The sequence below is a fragment of the Malurus melanocephalus genome, unplaced genomic scaffold, assembly GCF_030028575.1.
Source record: "Malurus melanocephalus ecotype Western Australia unplaced genomic scaffold, MMel_1.1 scaffold_19, whole genome shotgun sequence".
Lineage (NCBI taxonomy): Eukaryota > Metazoa > Chordata > Aves > Passeriformes > Maluridae > Malurus > Malurus melanocephalus.
This window is the reverse complement of record NW_026623251.1, coordinates 4,494,529-4,516,049: the sequence shown is the minus strand read 5'-3', so window position 1 is coordinate 4,516,049 and position 21,521 is coordinate 4,494,529. Positions and strand designations below refer to the sequence as shown.

The 21,521-nt window shown below is 36.5% G+C and overlaps 1 protein-coding gene across 3 annotated transcripts in view; it reads left to right on the top strand.

Moving 5' to 3' along the window:
- The window catches only part of STRN (striatin), a 64,091-nt gene extending 47,135 nt beyond the window's left edge, over positions 1–16,956 (top strand). For 2 of the 3 annotated variants that reach the window (XM_057389785.1, XM_057389782.1), the window contains 9 exons: positions 992–1,128; positions 5,549–5,724; positions 6,700–6,747; positions 7,423–7,544; positions 8,370–8,537; positions 10,714–10,854; positions 13,078–13,185; positions 14,194–14,280; positions 14,367–16,956. In XM_057389785.1, the coding sequence (XP_057245768.1) occupies positions 992–1,128; positions 5,549–5,724; positions 6,700–6,747; positions 7,423–7,544; positions 8,370–8,537; positions 10,714–10,854; positions 13,078–13,185; positions 14,194–14,280; positions 14,367–14,536 (1,157 nt within the window). In that variant the 3' untranslated portion in view covers positions 14,537–16,956. The remainder of the gene's footprint in view (positions 1–991; positions 1,129–5,548; positions 5,725–6,699; positions 6,748–7,422; positions 7,545–8,369; positions 8,538–10,713; positions 10,855–13,077; positions 13,186–14,193; positions 14,281–14,366) is intronic. The other variant, XM_057389784.1, reaches the window with a different exon arrangement.
- The last annotated feature ends 4,565 nt before the right edge of the window (positions 16,957–21,521 follow it).

The window sequence follows — 21,521 nt, the reverse complement described above, 5'->3', positions numbered from 1 at the left end:
GCAGTCTTCCAGTGAGTGTGGAAAAGTAGGTCGGCCAAGTTATAATTAAGATGCATAAAAAGCCCTGGTGTTGGAATGGTTACCAAAGATCTCAATAGTTCTGCTTCCTTCATGCTCAGTGATTTTCTTTATGAAAGAAGAGGGTAACTTAGCAACGCTTTGAGAAATGRAAGAATTTTTTGTTGAATGTTTCCTTTCCAACTTTTCTCACATGTACTGAGAACTATATTAGCAGAGTTCTATTTTCATGTGCTTTCAGTAATGTGTTTTTTATTTCAGAGACTCAAATGGGCTCTCACAAAAGAGAACAGCTGATTATCAGTCTGAGTTTAGTATTTCAAACTAATAGCTGTATATGTTTCTTTATGAAGCTGARACATCATGATATTTTGGGCATGCTTTCTTTATTCTATTAAGTTTTCATATTTAATTTCCTGTGTGCATTGTGTGTTGAGTGRAACATTGCATTATTGCATTACAGGAAAAGCGAACTGTAGTGTAGAATTTGGGGAGGAAAAGTAAGAGATGTTTATGATGAAAAGGTAATAACTAAGAGACCTAAGCAAACAGTAGTGTTTGAAGAGCTTTTATTTGGGCAGCTCCCACCAGCTATTCTTATCTACATTTTTGTTGCTTCGTCAACACCTATTTGCATACTTTGTAGCTGAGTTGGGGAAGRTGTTTTCTGTGTTGCTTGTATATTGTATGTGGGTGAATGGTAATGTACCCTTCTTSGTTGCTGTGACTGGTTGCATTTACTGTCTGGAGTGGTGCACACCTCAAGCGTAGGTGTGTTCAGAAGGGCTGTTTATTTTAAGTACAGTGATTATCTTTACAATAGTTATTTTTATATGCATTTCTGTGTATCTTTTTGCCCTCAGCTACTTAAGAGATACATAGCATTCTGAAAGTGGAAAATATGGTTTTATTATACAATGTTGTATAAACCCTTGTTTCAGGATTTGTTTTGTTTTGTTTTGTTTTCTTGCAGTGGAAGCTTTAACATTCCCTCCGTCCTCAGGGAAATCTTTCATTATGGGAACAGATGAAGCCCTTGAAAATGAGCTGGGTCTTGGAGAACTGGCAGGCCTTACTGTAGCAAATGAGGCAGATTCGCTGACTTACGATGTAAGTGGTTATTAATGGTAACTCAGCGTTCTTCTGTCTTGTTGAAGACAGATGCAAGTTACTTGTGTGTAGACTCAGCAGAAAACTTTCTCCTGTTAAAACCATGCTGCCAGAGGATGTCACAAGTTTTTACTTGGCAAAGCTGTTCTTCCCATACACAGGAGCATTCAAGCTCTCTGCAAGCCCTTCACCTCTCATTTGCCTGCCATGTCATGCAAATAGTTAAAAGTGAATGTAGTTAGTGATAGTGGTACAGCTGGGTGTGTCTAACCTCAGTGAGTGAGCAAAATTAGGAGTTGCATGGCCAGAGGATCGAGGGACATTTATGTCCCTTTTACATGGGCTGTATGCAGTTTTGGGCCACTTCAAGAGGGTTGTAGAGAAATTGAGGAGAATGCAGTAGCTTGTGACTGATAAGTAGATGTTACAGGAGCTGCTCCTGTTCAGCTGTTAGGAGGCTGAGGAGTGCTTGAGCAGCAGCCTGCAAATATTGGAAGGGTGCCTATAACGATCACACAGCCAAKCTTCTCCATAGTGCCAGGCATTAAACCAAGAGAAAACAACAGCAAATTATGGCTTGGGAGGTTCAGGTGGGGGAGARAGTTATGTAGTAGGTGATACTGAAACAACTTGCTTAGAGAAACAGTGAGTGAAATCCCTCTCCTGAGAGATATTCAAGACTTGGCTGGGGGAGAGCTGTGGTTTATGTTACCTGGTATGGGCAATAGTTTAATTTCAAATGGGAAACAGGACATGACTTCTTTGGAGGGCTTTGTGGCCAGCACTTCTGTGGCTATGTGTGCAGTCTACAGCATATTTTTCTTGCATTGATTTATGAAAAAAAATCTTCCTTAAAATTGCATCTTTTTGGTTTTATGCAATTTTTTTCTGTATTACAGAATATTTCAGGGMAAAGATGCTTGAGGTAATTTAATCATATGCGCTTGTGTGATCTGTCAGCTTCAGATTAATCTTGCTGTTGCATTGCCCAGCTGTGTCAAGGTTGAGGTATCTCAGAGGTAATTTTTAATACTGTGTTGGAGAAGAATCCTACCCTTCAGTAAATCTGACTGGGTAATCGTTATCTGGGATTTTACTATCACCAAGGAAGTCTGAGATTTTAGAAATAAGATGCAGGTTCTTACTTTGAAGTTCTACCCTTGTATGTACTTGTAAAGCAGTGAATTGCACATCTAATAAAAGCTTACACTTGTTTGAAGAGTGACACTGCAGAGATGTGCTCTACTACTATAGCAATTTTCTGAACATGTGATATCTTATGAATCATCGCTATTACAATGAATGCAGAACATTTCTGTTAAAATTCAGTATTTTAGTATTAACTCCTAATTTGGGCTCAGTTCTTAACGTCTTTACTAATTGTCCTTAACTGTTTCTTCAGAAAGGGGTAAGGTAATGYATAAATGAATTTCTTTCACAGGTACACCTAAAAATCCAAGCCTGGATTTTTAAATTCAGAGAACATGACAAACCTAAACCATCTGTACAAGATACTAATGCTTTCATTGCTTGACCTCACTGTGTCCATATAAATTGTTGYGTTTGTTCATGTCTCTGTATCCTGAACTAACAGCTTTCATTTATGGAATAGAATTTCTTTATCCACTCCTATCCTATCTTGCATGGCAGAGAATACTAACTTTTATTTGTTCATTTGTCAAATGCCTGTATGAAGTCCTGTGATCAGGAATTCATAGTCATGGTTACCTGTACTCTTAACCTTTTTCTAGTGCTGACAATTAAAAAAATTACAAAACTATTTGCACTTGCCCCTGTGCACTTTACTGAAGCAAAATGAAAGGCTGATGTTTCTATTTCTAGTTTCATTGAGAGTTCAGCTTACAAGATGATATAATGTTTCTMTTTTGGACTATTTCATACATTCTTTTGGCTGCCAAATGTGAATCAGGTAGGATTAGTGAAAGTTTAATATGGTATTTTTAAGTGTCCGTTTTGAATCATATGGAGAATGAAGTTGAAAGATCATGTGMATCAGTCTAAATATATTTGCTTTCAATAGTGGCAGACACTTTTCTCATTATAGGTCCCTTTCATTCCACTGACATTTTTGCTGGATTCTTTTCTTCTAAAAAACGGCAGCATAAGCRTACCTAATTTCATGGTTTCAGTTTTTCACATGTTGCTCTGGCTGTAAATTAAAGTTTTCACTTGGTAATGGAGATTATGAATTTATAACTTAAAAGACAAAATTTTTATTTTATGGATAGGTTTTTAGACTRTCTAACAGGATTAAATTTTCTGGATCGCTAGTCAATACTCTTTAAGTTTGGCTTTTCTTTTGCCTTCCTTTACACATTCTTGACAATGTTCACTTTGGTTGGCTCTGATTGTTTCCCTAGTCTTCTGGACAGATTAAGCAGCTTCATAAAATTATAATAGATTTTAGATAAGAGTAACTGAACAGCAAAATTATTGCATTTAATGTTWAGTACTGATTTGGTGGTTTTTGATTTTACAGTAGGTTCTTGTTTGATTTCGTACCGCTTTGAAGAAAAGAAGTGTGTGTAATTGCATGTCATTGCTGTTTTTGAGTTTTCAATTTGTTTTCAATTTTGTATAGACAAAAATACTATTATTAGTGGTACATGCAGATCAGGTTCTAGTTTTGGGGTTGACATCCCCACAAACTGCTTTTCAGGCCTCAGATTACCTCGCTGTTACACTTTGGTGGGGAGAAAGATAAGGATGTTGTCTGCGGTGTTAGTWACCAGCCTCACAGCTTGTGAGACTGGTGGGTAGAGTGATGTGGTGCAGCCAGGTGGGTGTAAGGGCTAGAATCTGTTTCCACCTCTGCTGCTGCTCTGCTGGCTTGGTCTGCCCTCTGTCTACTTCCCAATTTATAAATAAACCATCTTGGACTCCTTTGGAAGRACATTTTTGAATGAAAGACAGGCAAATGGAGAATACTATCCTGCCAGAACTGGAATTCACTGTTGGGCCATCTGAGCCTTCTTTGTGGCTTTTGCAGATGTGWCATAGAACCTGTGCTGCTGGCATGGTAGCTGGAGAACAGGCAGGTTCCCTCCATCACCTAATTGGCATTAGGTGCCTATGTAGAGGCAACTAAATTCYTCTCCAGATATCTGTACATCTTGTACCTTTTTTGCTGAAACTTTCTTGGCCAGTCTTCAGAAAACCTGTGAGTGCTGCTAACTGTGCAGTCCTGCCCATCCTTGTACCAGCTCGAGCATTTGTCTGTTCCTTCACTGAGCCAACTTGGCTCAGTAAACTGGCAAAGAAACTGACTTGTCTCCCTGGGCAAGGCAATATGTCATTACTAAGAAATATGGTGAGACTAAACCTGCTGTTTGTTATGGCTCCTTTCTCCTYGTTTAAAATCTATAGAACCTCTTAATTGAGGCATATTTCATTACTAAGTCCAGATGTAACAAAGCTTTAAAAAAAGCWCTTCTGTTCTTCAACCTCCTCTTCTTCCTGAGTCCCCAAAATAAAATCTGAAGTGGCTCAAAACAATTGTCTCTTCTTTGCAGTTAAARAGGTAAATTATTTGGACTTACCTGTCTATTTCAACATAATAAACATCAATACTATTGTTTGTTTTCTTGATTGTCCGTAACCACCATCGGCAGTGGTTATRGAAAGGTAAATTTAAATCATGATATTGTTGACTGACAAAGGAAAAGTCTGTTCAACATTTTGTGTAATTATTTCTTAAGAGGAACAATACAGAAATTCTGTTATTTTTTTAAATGTTTTCTTTTTGGATCTTCTAAAATGCATTTATTGCCAAATAATTGTGTCTGTATGCATGATAGCGTATTGCCTGCCAGTTAGATTCTTAGTGTGTTCCCAAGTCCTTTTAGCCTTTTTTTTTTCTTCCTATTCTGGGAAGCTTTACTTGTCATGCATTGTTACAGACCTTGTGTTGCCTTAGCTGGTTAAGTTCAGTTGTGTTCCTTTCTGTGCACCTAGAGACTCCTCTGTTTCTCTCAGATCTTTACTTTAGAGGTCCCATGTCAGTAGTTCTTTGGTTATTTAGGGACTGCAGCTTGGTGAGTCAAGCCCAGTGTTGTAAGTGAATGAACTGGTAGGTATTGATTAAATTTCAAATACCTAACTGAGTTCATTGAGGTACCAGTTCTTTTAAAGTGTGTAATTTTACAGACATGGGAGTATTTCAGATTTTTACAGAATTTATTACTGTGGATGTGACATTACTTGTATGGAATACATCTACCTTGGTTCTCATTTTGAAGTGTCTGGTTAGTGTTAAGTGGACTGTCTTTCAAGAGCAGGTTTTTCCAAAAACTGGGTGAGGTAATTTGACATCTTTTGAAAATGCCAAACTGAATTTTTGATTTCTTCTTTTTGTTGTGCYTTCCAGCTTAATTACAAGTTTGGCATTTTTTTTTATTAGATAGCCAACAATAAGGATGCATTGAGAAAGACTTGGAACCCCAAATTTACGTTAAGAAGTCACTTTGATGGAATAAGAGGTCTCGCTTTTCATCCGGTTGAACCAGTCTTAATAACAGCTTCAGAGGACCATACATTAAAAATGTGGAATTTACAAAAAACAGCCCCAGCAAAAAAGTAAGATTTATTTTTCTTTGCTTCAAAACCAATTTTAATTTATGAAGAAAAAAAAAATTCTAGATACCACTTCACTGGATGGCCCTTGGAGTTATTGGAAAGTGTTCTCTGAATTTAATAGTAGGAAAACAAGCTCTCAGAGAAGGGTGGAGATGCCTAAAGAATGCCAGAAAAAAATCCATGTGTGTTCATGAATGTGTTTTGTTTGTGAAAAGGAAAACCATTCACTTTTTTATATTTTCCTTGTAGATAACATGAGAAATTAATTTACTAGTGAAAATATTTGGATGCGGCCTGTTAGTGTGCTAGCATGTGTATATAAATGTATAAAATGCATTTATATATATATGCATATGTATGTATACACCTACATGCATATACATGTGTACAGCTTCAAACTCTGAGATGTTGCCAGGTTCCTTTGTTCACTGTCTCTTACAAATTGCTGAGAATTTGCAGAAATGAGCGGAAATTTGTAGCGGGGCTGATGTGGTCATGGGAGTAGGTCACATCTTTGAGGAGGACTGGGCATTACATGGAGTGCCCCTGTGGTCTCTAACAAGTATTGCATTGGTAAAGTCCAGGGCAGCAAATTTTGAAGTGCTTCAGTGTTGAYAGAAGAACTAGGAGTCCAAAACTCCTTTGCTCTGATAGGAACACTTAAAGATGCATTCCATGTAATGCTGATATCTCTCCACTCCTTCCTCTCCCATTGATGTACCTGCCTGCTGGCTTGATGGATCTGTGACCTACCTTGAAAGTTTTTAAACAAAAAAACAAACAACAAATCCTGTCGTATTTTGAAAGTTCAGATAGTTCCTAGACACGTGAAAAATTGTGTCGGGAGAGGAAGTTGTGGCAGAAACACTGCCAAAGATGTAGCAGTGATGTTAAGAATTTAGTGATTCTGGCACATTTTTGTAAAAATTTGTGTAAGATTGTATACATGTTAACATTTTTTTGTACTTCATTTAGGAGTGCTTCCCTTGATGTAGAGCCAATATATACCTTCAGAGCACACAAGTAAGTATTTCCTGAGAAATATTTCCTGTCATATTTTGAGAAAGATAGRATTTTTAAATAGAAACAGAACCTTTTTTTAAAGTAACTTCCACCTTGCCAGCTACTGCTTTCCTATGACGCTTTTAGTTCCCATGTCGTTTAGAGTATCTTCATGTGTTGATCTCCTTTCAGCAAGGTTATTTATGTCTGAAATCAGATACACYACAATTTAAAATTAATAACCTACAAATTATACAGTTAAAATTTGATTTGGTGTTCTGGTCATCACTGCAGCTTTTGCCTTTTTGCCAGGTACTTGCACATGTAAAATGAAGCTGAAGAAGAATGAATGCAATTAATTTAAATCTACTGAAATGATTTAATGAAGAAGCCTTAAATCTTTTAAAAAGAAAAAAACTGTTTAGGCAGAATTAAAAAACTTACARTTTAAATTGTGATGCCTTTCACATTTTGTATGCACAATGATTAGTTGTCCTGATTGTAGTTGTATTGCCAGATATTGTGGAGAGTTTTTATGTGAGAAATGTTGCAGCATGTGATTTCATTATGSAGAATTTTTGTTTGCAATCACGTGAATTGTATTTTAACACAGAATTTGAAGATTCTGACGATTAACATTGCATTTCATGCAATGAAAATGTTAATAGTCAGTATTTCTTTGGGGGTTTCTTCCAGTGGACCGGTGCTCTGTGTGGTGATGAGCAGCAATGGTGAGCAGTGCTACAGTGGGGGAACGGATGGCCTCATCCATGGCTGGAACACRACCAACCCAAACATTGACCCCTATGACTCTTACGGTACGTTGCTGGTGCATGCAGCAGTGAAATGAGAAGTTTACATTAAAAGAGTGTAATTTGTAGATAATGCTTCTATGAAAGTTTAAAAGAGCAAATTGAATGTTATCTTCAATTACTTAGAGTAACTTTTTGTTTTAATGCTGATGCTGCTTGATAGCAAGATAAAATGTCATTTTCTTAAAAAAGGCCTTGATCTCATCCCAGCTTTGAGAAACAGCTAGTTAAAGTGCAGGTTTTAAAAGTACAGGACTAAGCCTGGTAATCTGGCAAGTACAGGAAGTGTTATTTTAGTATTCTTTTCGTTGACAAATTTCTGTGGAATTGAGCTAAAAMGAGATTTTATAGTCTGAAACCAAAGCTGTTAATGTTTCTTTAGCARACGGCTAAAAAGGCCCAGTTCAGTAAAATCTACCAGATTTGAGTGGATATCAGCCTTGTATCTGTATTTTAAGATTTTTTTTTTTTTTGCTTAGTTGGCCTCAAAGCTAACTTTTGCATAAAAGGGACTGCTGCGCCATTAATGGCCATTTGAAAGGGAATTTTAATGATAAAKGGTTTTGCCAACTTCAGTACTGTCCCTTCTGCTGAAGCATTATTTTGTTCCTTTAGTGGTAAACTGGGTAATTGTATGTCACATATGCTGCTGAAATTCAAGCATTTTAATGCTAGAATGAYTGAGACTTCTATCTTGATATGATGTGATTGATCTTGCAGTTTTATATGGATTGTCTTCCAAAGGTTGGTGTATAAACACAGACTAAGATATAGCTATTGTCTTAATTCAGATTTTGTTTTTAAATGTGTTTTATTGTATTTTATTCACAGATCCTTCTGTTCTAAGAGGTGCTTTTGTRGGCCATACAGATGCAGTGTGGGGTCTGGTTTACAGTGGAGCGCACCAGCGTTTGCTGTCGTGTTCAGCAGACGGCACTATACGTTTATGGAAAGCTACGGAAATTGCTCCAGCTCTCAATAYATTTAATGATAATCAAGGTACAGAAAATAGGCCTACCTTTAAAGTTCATGAGCATCATTGTTCAGACTGACCTAATTTTGGCTACTGAATAGCCTTCTACTTCTTTCACTTTTTTCTGAGTTTTATATCTTTATGAATGTTTTTTGGGAAGAGTRAATTTTGTGACCTTTCTTTCACATTAGCTGAATTTATACCTACGTGTAGGGGGACAGTCAGATACATCTAAAAGCCAACTGCTGCARTTAGTCTGTAGATGTTACCATGGARTATAATGTATTAACTTCATAATTCAGATTCAAACCTGAGTTTCCAYTGGGCCCTTGCTGTTAGTTTGTCCAGAATAAAAAGCCCTTTCTTTCSCCTGTGGAAGTTTGGAGTAGCYRGTGTGTCACCTCATGCCCAGTGTCRTTGTGCCTTCCAGATTTGTTCCTTKTGCCTCTAACACAGAAATTCTAATTGAATTTCTGAGTTGGCACATTAAATAACAGTAACCCCGTGATCCTAAACACTGCTAGTTGAAAAAAAATACCCCTTTGGAGTTAGTTACTGAAATGCCATGCGCAAATGAAAATCCCACTGGTTAAAATCTAATTTCTGGAAGTTCTGTCAGAGTAAGTGCTCCAGAATGAGCTCTTTGACATTGCCAAACTCTCTTAGATGGTCCTTAAAGGTAGCCCATGAGCTGAGACAGTTCCTTGTCTTTTCAGAAAAACTCGGAGGCAAAATAAACTTTGTCATAACTGAACAGACTCACTGAATTATAGTGTAAAGCTGGTCAAGATAGGCCATTGCTTGTTAGTGAAAACAGACTGAGCAAAATAGAAACATTTTGTGTGTTTTAGTTTTTTCAGAACTATGTTTCCAAAGGTCTGCAGGATTGTATGAAAAGCATGACTGGCTTATTGCCAGCTTGCCTATCTKCCTGCTTTGAAAACTTCCTGGTAGAGTTTTGGGGCTTCTTATTGTGAATTGTTTTGTTTCTCATTGTTGAACTATGGAGGAAGGGGGAGTAGTCTTGTCTCACAGAACTAATATTAGGACTTTTTTGTATTGTAAACTGGAATGAAGCCCAGTTGTGAAATTCAAAGATAGAAAACTCAGTTTTCCTACAGCTTATTGATAACCTTGAACAAACCCCCTGAAATACCATCACTCATTATTTAARTTCTTTAGATTAACCATTGTAGGCTTACCAGGAAGCAGATAAGCATGCATGACAGTGGTAGAAAAGGTCACTTGAGAAACAACRCATTTTCTTCTCACATCAATCCTTTTTGGCTTTTCTTCGAGTACTTGTAGACAAGTATCGCCATTCCTGAGAAATCACTGAGGTCTGTGTCTCAGAAAAATACTTCTCCCATGAATCTTTCGAGAATTTACAGAGATATGGTGATATTCCTGTCTTATCTGAATCTATGATCCAACATTAGATTGCTTAAAATTCAGTTTCTCACTCTATCTTTTCCTCCTCCTCCTGGCATCTGTTGCAACTGGTGTTGTTCTTTCACACAGCAGGTGGTGAATAGGACATTTGAGGCAAAAAATCCTAAGGGATGTATCCTATGCCCAGGCTTTGCTGGTTTGACCTTGTGTCCTGTAGTGTAGATAGCTAGAGTATAATGAGATCAAATACATGTCACAATAGGCAGGATGGACAAAGCTTTGAAATGGAAGTGTATAACGTATTTGTATAACTTTGCATGATGAGAGTGTCAGTGTATAATACTTGCACCTGGAGAACTTCTGCGATGCTCTCATTTTTTTTTTCAAGTTAATAATTGCAACATTAATAATCTGTCATGTGAGTTGTTGTACCACTTCAATTTCATGTCATTTTACTTGAAGCAATGCAGTTTGGTGGGGTTTTTTTTGGGGACTGCTGTTGCAGTTAAAGGAAGGAAAAGGGGCCAGGAAATTCTTACTTTCTTAATTTCAAAGTACATTTCTGTCCTGCTGCAGTTCCAGATGCAGCATCTTAATATGAGTGTTGTTGATACACATGTAAAAAAATAGGAATAAAATAGTGATCATGCAGGGCAAGGTATTTAGATTGGTATAGTTTATATTTTAGAATGCAACATTTCCTTTTATTACTGTGATCCTTTTGATGTTGAAGTGCATACTGGTTGGGGTTTTTTGTTTAATTTTTTGTTTTCCTTACATCAACTACATCTTCTCTACTCTGTTTTCTAGAAATGGGAATCCCTTCATCAGTAGATCTTGTGAGCAGTGACCCAAGCCTCATGGTAGCATCATTTAACAGTGGACACACTAGCATTTTTAACATGGAGACACGGCAACGAATTCTTACCCTGGAGTCCAGTGTGGATACTAGTATGTATCAAATACCCTGAACCAACCAAAGAACAAAAAAATGTTTGTTTAAGATCGATACTGTTAGTAATCTTTTCAGTGTTTCCAAACAGTTAGGCAGTGTCATTGAGAAATTATAACATGAATTATGTTACCAGTTATGTTTTGAGACACAGCAGTAAATTATTACTACAACAGAYCTCGTAGGTATTTCAGTAGCAGAGGAGTGTTCATGCCATTGAAATAAGGTAGAAGAAACGAGTTCACACTGTCTGATTTCCTCTTCAAGGGACACTAGCACAAGGAAAAGCACAGGTTTCTTTAATACAAMTTTGTGATCTTTGCAGATTCAGTATATCCATTTAGCATTCCAAAATTGCTAAATACAGGCAATATCAGGAAAATTTAAAGTTGAATTCATTAAAAATTTATGAGCATGTGTCAATTCTTTTTATTTTTCCTCAGAGGTATCCATCTTCTAAGCTTTATTACACCCTTGGCTCTTTTGGTCTTGGGCTTTAGTTGAAATTTTCACTGTAGAAGGAAAGCAAAGCTCCAGTGAAAGTCACAAGGTCTCATATGATACCTTGGATCATTGCAGTGGCCAATATTGAAAGTTTTACAGGATACTGTGAAGAGYCTGCTATCAGTAAATTATTTTACCCTCACTTTACAAAAGAGATCAGAATGAGCTGAAGCATAAGGTTTCCTATTCCGGCCACAATGGTAAAATACCGAGTCTTGTAAAATTTTGATATTTCTTACCCACCCCTAGGGGTTTATGTCACTGAATTGTAGTGTTTAATTACATTTTTTAAAAGGACTAAGCCATTTTTGTTGTCTTTGCTTGTATGTTTTAAAATATTTAAATTACTGTCATTTTATAAGGGGAAATGGAAAGTGCCATTTCTCTTTATGTTATTCCTTGCTGTGCTGAGTTTCTTCTTTTTCCTGTCTGAAAAAAACACTCCTAAATTAGTWAATGGTGTTCAGTGGAAGCCCCCTTTCTTCTCCCCTCCCCTTCCCCCTTCTATTTGTATTCACCTCCTCCTTGCTGTAATTCTGTGGTGTTCCTTTAGGAAAACGAGAGCGTGGTATGGCAACCAGCAGTCCCTCTTTAGTATCTTTAGTTATGTAACAGTACTATAAAGCTTACGTGTATTTTGAAGAAATAAAATACTATTTCTGTAAGAACTAGGCAAGAGGAAAATGTCACCTGAAATGCCCTGCCACCACTACTTAGGCACTATGCTGTTCAGTATAAGACTCATTCTGCTTGGCATTTTCAAACTGTGAGGATAGCTGGCTGTGATGAAGGTTCCTGTGCTTTTAGTAATTTTAGGGGATTTTATTAATATGAATGTGGGGTTTTTTGTTTATTTATACTTTAGTATTTTCTAAATGTCCTGTGGATGCTGACACTGCATTATGTTTCAGATTTTTGTAGAAAGGTGTAAAATGAAATCTTTACCATTTTGATAGCAAGTGAATCTTCAGTAGTATTCTGTTTATTTTAGTAAGAATTCTGATTAAATGATGGGAACGTTCTTTGGAAGCAATTTAGCTCAACACAGTCAACATGAAAGACAATATCTGTGTTTTGATATTCTGTGTTGTGATTATTTGTGGGTTTTGTCATAATCTATGCCTCTTAAGAACCTTCTTGATTTAACCTGTGCATCACAGTAATGCCTAGATTTCTAACCAGAAAATCCCTGGACTTTTTTCTCTGTGTGTATGTGTCTCTGTCTGTATGTGTGTGTGTATATATATATATATTTATATATGTATATATTTTTTAAAATAATAATTTCAGTCCACATATATCAAATAATAATAGGTGGATTTTTGTTTGCTTGAAGCATACTGCCTGCAGTGTTTATTTTCCTGTCCTGTATGTTATGAAGAAAGATGGACTTGACAAGACGAGGAATGTGGCAGGGCAAGGAAATTGCAAGAAGGGTGTTTTCAGTCAGTTTTTGGTTTCATATTTTTGCCTGATGTACCTGTCTAAAAAAAACATGTCCAAAAGCTGGACCTTATTTGGCAGACATATGGTTTAGGTATGTCTCTGTCCTGTGWAGTTTGGAAAGTATTGTAAAGTGCATAACATAAGCTACTAGCTGAGAGTTTCCTGGATATATATAAGAAGTATTTTGCAAGTAAGATTGATTACATACTTATGTCTTAGTAGCTGTCTTTCAAAGAATTTACATGTACTGATATGTGTGGGTTTTTTCTTAGCAGTCAGTTCTTCCTGTCAGATAAACAGAGTCATCAGCCATCCAACTCTTCCAATTAGTATCACTGCTCATGAAGACAGACACATCAAGTTCTATGACAACAATACAGGTACGCTTCTTTTCTGCAGGTCTTACCACAGCCATTATGTAATGTAAATCATATTCAGAATTTTGTTATGGTCCATATTATTCACAYAGATGCTGAGGGATGTCTAGAATTAGATAGCCTCAACAGAAAAAAATCTCTCATCAACTGGTAAAGTCCAAGGATTGCCAGCCCAGTTAAAGCTTGATTGGCAGAGTGATAAAGAACCTGCATCTCTGTCTGTTCTAAAATGCCCTGTGAATGGGGTTTATAAATATTTAACATAAAAGGCATATTTTTCAAAATATTCTTGTTCTTATGTTTATGTTTCTTCTATTGGTTGTCTGTATTATTTGGATCTTGAGAGCAGGAACCTCTGGCACTTCTTTAGTGCTTCTTAGACCTCTGCCTTATTTAACTCKATTTCTTATTTGTAACATGAAATCATTGCAGTAATTTTAATAAGCTGTAAAAGAACATGAATTCTCTCTCAGACAACTAAACTTACCCCCTGTTCCTATTTTGTTTATATTCATTGCTTTTAGTAATGCCCTGCCTTCTTTCCCATTCAAGATCTTACCTGAGAACTCRCTTAGTTTGCTTAAGGGGCAGGTATTTAAAATGCACAGTGATTGCAGTGCCAGAGTGATTTAATGCAAAGGTTTCAAAAATGTTGATGATACTGCTACTGTGATTCTTGGGAACTGTAAACATTRAAAGAATGACTTCTTGTATAATTTTAATGATTGAGTCATGGGACAAGATCTTTTTTGTATTTATAATATCAGCTATGGTAGGGTCATCAGCAGTGAGTACAGGTAACAAAGTTAATTGCAGAAAATATACTGCTACTGTGATTCTTGGGAACTGTAAACATTAAAAGAATTACTTCTTGTATAATTTTAATGATTGAGTCATGGGACAAGATCTTTTTTGTATTTATAATATCAGCTATGGTAGGGTCATCAGCAGTGAATACAGGTAACAAAGTTAATTGCAGAAAATAACCTAAATAAATCTTTTCTTTCAAAGGAAAACTGATCCACTCCATGGTAGCTCACTTAGATGCAGTTACAAGTTTAGCTGTTGATCCTAATGGCTTATATTTGATGTCTGGCAGTAAGTACATTCAGATTTCATTTTCTTTTKCTCATAATGGTGGCAGACATGCAAATTATAAAGAGAACTGTTTCCCCTTTCTTTAGGTCACGACTGCTCGATTCGCTTGTGGAATCTTGAAAGCAAGACCTGCATCCAAGAATTTACTGCTCATCGCAAAAAATTTGATGAGTCCATTCATGATGTGGCATTCCACCCATCCAAATGTTATATTGCCAGTGCAGGAGCAGATGCCCTGGCTAAAGTGTTTGTATGACAGAGTGCTTCCCATTCAACTTTAGCTTTGTATATATTTAACCAGCTGCACAAAAGAGAAGAAGAGGGCATGAGTTGTTTTATCTTGCCCTGTAATTCAGAGAATGTTTGTAAGTGTTTAGTTTTGCAGGGTGCTGTTTTCTAAATTGACGTTTGTTCTGGTTTCTGTGAGCTCAGCTGGTGCTGAGAGCTTGGAATCTCTCAGTTTCAAATAGTTTAAAAAAAAAAAAAAAGCTTTTATTTAGAGGGTGTGAATTTTCGTCCAGGCAGGCCTTGGGTGAAACTAGGTCTACATATTCTCTATTAATAAAATGGAGTACTGGAAGCAGGGGTCTAATTGCATCAGGGAGTAGGAAAAGAGGGAAACTTCCTAAGTTGCTTCTCACTGAGGGATCTTAATGTACTCAAATCACCTGGAAAAAAGTGATTCAAAGGCAGTTCACATGCTCATTGCTGTATCATGTGAGAGACACTTTGTCATCCCTTTGGTATGAATGAAGTAGATCTTGTTCAGAGAGCAGTAGCAGATAGTTAATCTCAGCCACSTGGCTGCTAGCCTAAGATAAATGCAATTAAAGGAAGGCAAATTACTAACATAAATTAAAATGCAGTAAAGTTTCTGCTACATCTTCTGTTTCTCAGTAAATATGTAGTTTGCAAAAAAACTATATAATTTTTTAAAGACTGTATTTAGCGTATGGCTAGAAGCTGAGCCTTTAGTSTAAATCCCAATTAACAACAGACTGACACAGTCTGTATATACTGTAGTAGCAAATATAACTTATTCAGATTTTAATGCTGKTTATTTGTGGAGATCTGGCACAAGAAATTATCACAAAGCTTTCCAAAGAAGCTRTCCTACAATTTTAGCAATCAAACATTCATATCCTCTTTCTGTTCCTGCTAAAAAGGGTATCATTCTGGGCATTAAGCATAATTTGTTTGAAGAATAAATCTGATGCTTTGTATGARTCTTGCTAGTGGAATAGGTGGAAACTATGCAAAGCTCCATCAGTTTGACAGATTCTGCTACTGCTCGAGGTATTTCCCAGCTRCACCATTTGTGGGACTTTGTAACTTGTCCACTTCACTGGCTATATGTGCCATTGATTGGGTTACCTGAAGAATGAGAGCTTCTGGTAATTACTCAACAGATATGCTTTGTTTATTTATTCRGAGCTTCTCTGTTGATTTGACAAATAACTTTTAATTCAACCTTTTAGTCTGCTTATCCSTTCTTAAAGGAAGGTGAGTGGAATCTTTTCTATTATATGTCATCATCAGAATTATTACTATTCATAAGCATGAAGTTGGTGTTTTTCTTTGATGGGAATGGAAAGCAGAATTTTCGCTTGAATTGATTTTCTGTGCTGATATGAGTAGGAAAGAGCCCAGTGCAACTCTTCATATACCAGCCTGAGGTTAAGACTGGAAACTGATACGTAAATCTTTACCTTTAAACTGACAYTCTGTAAGCAGGAGTCATTGAAAGATATCAACATAAGGTTTGACTGTGTTGTTTTTAGAGTGGCATTTGGGGATGGGACCACATTTGAAGTTATCTCAGAGTTTAAATCAAGTATATTATTTAGAATAAAAGGTTGACCTGTGCTGTWTGAGCCTGCAACACGTTATATCTACTGCTAAAATATCCTGGAATACCTTTTATTGCTCAGAATATTCAGATATGTCACTTCATGATATTGATATGCAATATATTTCCATAGATAGGATTAGAACTTTTGCCATGAAACAGATGACTACAATAATAATACAGATGATTTAGTTTTTATAAAATGTTTTGGTTATGATGAAAAGGAAGAAACTTGGCTGCAAAACTGAGCATTCAACTTTGTGAGAGTTCTGTGTACTTGACTCATATTCTTTCAGTGTCATTGTTTTATTTCTTTTTGAAGAGAAAATTACAAAGATTTATTTGAAAAATTCTAAAAGTTATGTATATTATATATGTGTATATATATTGTAAACATGTATTAAATGTGTCTAGTAAGGGAAGACTCCATGAGTGCATTTTAATGTTTTAGTATTAAGAGTTCTCTTGAGTTTGTGTATACAAAGGATAATGGTGTGAGTATGAAATGAATGTTGTGCTTTTGCTTACACAATACAGTATGTAGTCACAGTTGTTTAAATTGCTGTACATAAAAACTAATAGGCCAGCATGCTTGTTTTTAAAGACTGTCATTCTGATTACAATTGGAATGTAAGAAGTGGCTGTTCAAATGTGAATTGAAAGATGTTTCCTTCTCACTATTGAGCTGTTGCTCAAACTGAAAAGTGATTTTTTTAAAAGCTGGCAGTAGCTRGAGGATGAGGTGCCTTTAAAAAACAAAACAAAACAAATGTAGCCTTACAAAGAGGTTGTGGAATATATATATTTTTGTGCTTGTCTTCATAATTGATGTCTTTTTACTGTACTTGCTCACATACTTGTAGGACTGCAGGGTATTGTGCATGAGCCTGTCAGATCTTCTGAACRTCATCATAGGAGATAGGGTTGAAAAAATTATTTAGGTTATCTAGTCCATCTGCTTGCTGAAGCAGGGTTGTAGATGTGTGCATTCTAATACTGTCTTGGCTAGTGGGATTTTATATGTTCTAAACAATTAGGCTTCCTTTTAAAGATTATTTCAATGCTTACATCTCACTGGCAGGAGGATTTACATGATATTTAGTAGCTCTTTTTTGTAACTTCATGCCAGTATTCCAAGCCATGTTTTGTGCCATTTTACATATTCCTCATAGTCCTTGTTATTTGGAACCTGTATGCACTCATTGGTTCCACCTGTATATTTTCATTCCGTTCAGGGTTCTTCAAACTACTTTTTTAGTCTGCTTTTTTTTGCACAACATCTTCTTGTTTTCATCCCGTAAACTCAGTTCTCCAAATCTTGGTGTCCATATCACCATTCCACATGCATGATTTGTTGCACTTAGTCTGAGGGTCATCTGTTAAGTGTGGTTGTTATTTGATTGGGTTTGTCCTCTATAATGTGATGCTTTTGTGTAGGAAGGCCAAGCTTTTGATGTCTGACAAATTCAAATYGCATTTCTTTATTTCTGACAACTGCTTTAAATAACATTTGAGCATTGCTGCTTTTCAAGTTTGTTCACTTTCAGTATGTTGTTACGATTCTTTTGCAGCTAGAGACTTAATTCCTGTTTCATGATTATCCTGGGTCTTACATGCTGTSAACTTCAGACCTCAGAGGGTAGTAAATTATTTTTATTTGTTCCCCTTTGTCCCCCCTTTTTTATTTGTTCCAGTTTTTCCTGGTTCAGTGTAATTAGTGATTTTCATTAGTGTGATACATGTGTTTATTGAAAGTGTAAACAAAACTGGACCTAAGGCTTATTCTTGCAAAAACTGTTTTTCTGTAATATCAGCATGTAGCATTTTATCATTACTATTTTTCCCGTATCTTAATTTACATGGTAATTTTTTAATGGTTAACTCATATATTTTTTTTCTGTTTGTTAGCCTGTGCTAATAATTTTGGTTTTACTAATTTAATGGGAGAATTTTCAGTCCATTTGAATGTTGAAAGTTGSTCACTAGGTTTAAATACTCCCACTTTTACTCCTAATTTACTTCACTGGACTGTTTGCTTTCACATATTTGATTCAGTTATCAAAATGCTAGCACAGAATGATCTGGAGTAGCTTGGAAGAAGTTCTAGGTATAATGTGTCACTCTTACAAAATCCTAGTGTCTGCATTTATTTTTGGGCCTCAAAGAGAAAAGATTTATTACTTTTATCTCATTGATCTTTATTTTGATAAAATATGTTCTGTAGAAAGAAGCCTGTAGAACTAAATACCACATCCTGTAAGTTATTTTTTTGGGATGTGTGTTTTCAAATAATGTTAGGTTAAAKCAGTCCCATGTAATGTGGCTGAGTAAGTGTGCAGTGTTCACCATACAGCTTTGTTATTAGGTCGTACAACATTCTTTTTCAGTTGTGAATTTAGGTAACCATAAATTGWCCTTTTGAATAAATGTGTGAGAGATAAAGGACTTTGTTACCCCACCTTTTCAGTACATTTGTTGGATCACAGATGTGTCGCCTTTCCCTGCCTCCTTACCTTTTAACAATGTAATTTGGGGAAGCAGCAATTTCTGTAAGCTCATGTGTTATTTGAGCAGTGTTTGATGGGCAGAAGTGTGAAAACAAACGATTGAAAAGCAGGCATAACCATGAGATAATCAAGTCTCAGTTTCATAAATGCCTTTCAAAATGTGTATTTGGAAGCATTTGCAGGCTGTGGTTTGGCAGTGTGTTTGCAGACTGTCACACATGTCCAAGAGCCTACTTCATGCCTGTGTAAAATACCTAGTCAACCTGAGATGCATTAAGGAAGAAAATGCAGCCATTGTGGTTGTCCTATGATGAAATTGTAGCTGTTTCATGAAAGTTGGTTTGGACTACACTGTTAGAAATTAAGAAATCAGAATATGATAGTTAACCTCTTCCRTGTGGTAAATTGGTTTGTATAAGATGGGGCAGTCTTTGACATGGCAACGTGAGTTTTGCTGTTGATGAGCATCATAGGGATCCTCAGTGTAGCAGAGTGGACAAAAAGATTTCCCTGAAAAAAAATGCTCTGAGGTTTCAGGAAGCTCCTTGTTTCCATAAGGACATGAAGGTGTTGAGAATATTTTAACTAAATCTGGTAATGTGTTTAGGTGAAGAGAGTTACAATAGATGAACAGTCTTTACTCTTTCATCATCCATGTCTTTAAGCTTAGAGGTGAACACAGCTACAGAGACAAATCACCTGTAAACTGCCAGTGTTCCTACTGAGCAGCARACAAACTGATGGACAGCAGTGTTGATCCATCCACATATATTAGGAGTGTCTTACAAAAAAATAACCCCTATGGTAAAAGATAGTGTTACATACAACAGAGCAAACAAACAAGGGGAAGGTGGGGAAGGACTAGGATGAATCTTGTGTAAATAGTCCTTGCTTGGGCAAAATGCTCTTGTTTAGCTGATGGGAATGTTCCCAGGAGGGAGGATGGTTGGAAATATGACCTTTAAAAAAATGTCTCTGCCTGTGCTAATGAACGTGCCTGTGTAGGTTGTCTGTTCTTTTGATGTCTGCTTTTTGTCTTCCCACTTAAATCTTCTTTTAGGTTACATTTTCTGAGAATCTTAAAATCTCATCTGCAGTGAGCTCTTATTGCAGTGTAAATTTCATAAAGGACTATTGATTTTTCTCTTAGAGTGGTCTTTTGAAGGGTGGTAGATTTTCAGCTTCAGCCCTACTGCTCTCACCACCAAAAGGCTGATTTGTACTTTCTTATACCCAGTTCATTTAATTCTAGTGGGTTATCTCTTACCCTGCCTTCTTAGTTTTGCTGCCCTGTGGTCAGTTGTTAAATGAATTGCTCTATCATTTAAGATGGTTTTAAGAATCTGAATTCCACTAAGGAAGGCATAAATCCAGTTGAATAATACAATTTATGGGTCTCATCTGATTTGTTGTCAGGATAGACTTCTTGTTAGATTACAAAATCCAAACTATGGCTGAGCTGAAAATGTGTTGAGTAATAATATATTCTTCTTAGCCCAACTTCCTTCTTGCTGAAGTGTAGATTGTGATATTGAGAGTTAAACTAGTTTTGCCCGGCTCGTGCTGCCAAGCCCTGCTCTGATCCTGGGACACSGCGCTGCTGTTTAAACCATGCATGTGTTTCTAAGCTGCCCAGCTGAMGTGGTCCTCAAGGCAGTCTTCTTCCATTCCCTCAAGTCTGAGTTGCAGGCTCCCAAAATTACTTCCTGGGTCTTTTCAGAAATGCTTGGACCTCACACCAGAGTATWAGACTGGGGTGTTGAGAAAAGATTTATGCAGCTGGATTTATACTATTCTGAAAGGGAAAGGATAACTCATTGCCAAGCCAAATATTGTCATTATTTTTGGATTATTTGTGAAAAGCAGCCAAAAACATTGTATAAGGGATTAGTGATGGACTTTAAGCWAATATTTTTCCAGTAAGAATTTATTTTTTTATGCTTCCTGTCATCAAGATATAGTGCTTTTGAATGTAGCTTGTTTTCAGATGTATGGCTTCTAGAATTGTTTCCTTGCAGTCAGACATTTGTAAATGTGCATCAGTTTTGAAAACTGTCTCATATGTGTTAGCACTTCTTTCGGAAATGCAAACTGAGCATGTTAGCTAATGATTTCTTGTACATTTATAGTCCAAACAGACTGAAAAATGGTCTTGTGCTATGTTTTCCTTGGATAGTGCATCTGAAAAAACTTGTAGAAGGAACTCTGTGATGGGATGACCTTTGTTGCTCTAAGTTTCTCTGTTGACAATTGTCAGCTTTGCATTGTATTTTGCGTAATTATCTTCAATTCACTGTCAGGTTAAAAAAGACAAATCTCTGTCCTGTGGACTGTAGCTTGGATCTTTTTTGTTGTTGCTTATATTAATATACTTCTTTTCTCTCCTACTAGAATTTAGATATACCTGACAGCTCTCTTTTGGAGAAGTTACTAAAGGTGACAACCACTAACACGTTAGTAATTACAGTGGCTCCCCCTCTGTTTTGGGTCACTTCCATGGTACACAGTTGATATGAAAAGGCTGTTGTGGCAGATCTATGAACAGCTAAAGGAAATTAAGATTCCCYGTCAGAACTGTGCTGAGGTTATGATTTTATACACCAGCTTTGAATGACTACTTTGAAACAATGTTGGGCTTCAAGTGTCTTGCAAAATGTTGGATCCAAATGAGAAATACCTACTCATTGAATAATAATCTGCTTGTCAGTTTTTTGTGTGTGGCTCAGTACAAGGCCGTGTCAGAATTGCAGTACCGCCAAAATCACATTGTTTAAATGCTACTGTTGTACAAAAGTGAACRTTATTTTGAGTGAGAAATTCTGTTTTCTAATTTATGAAGGAAATAATTTTCTTGGGAGTAAGCATCCATAAWTGTAATATCTTTC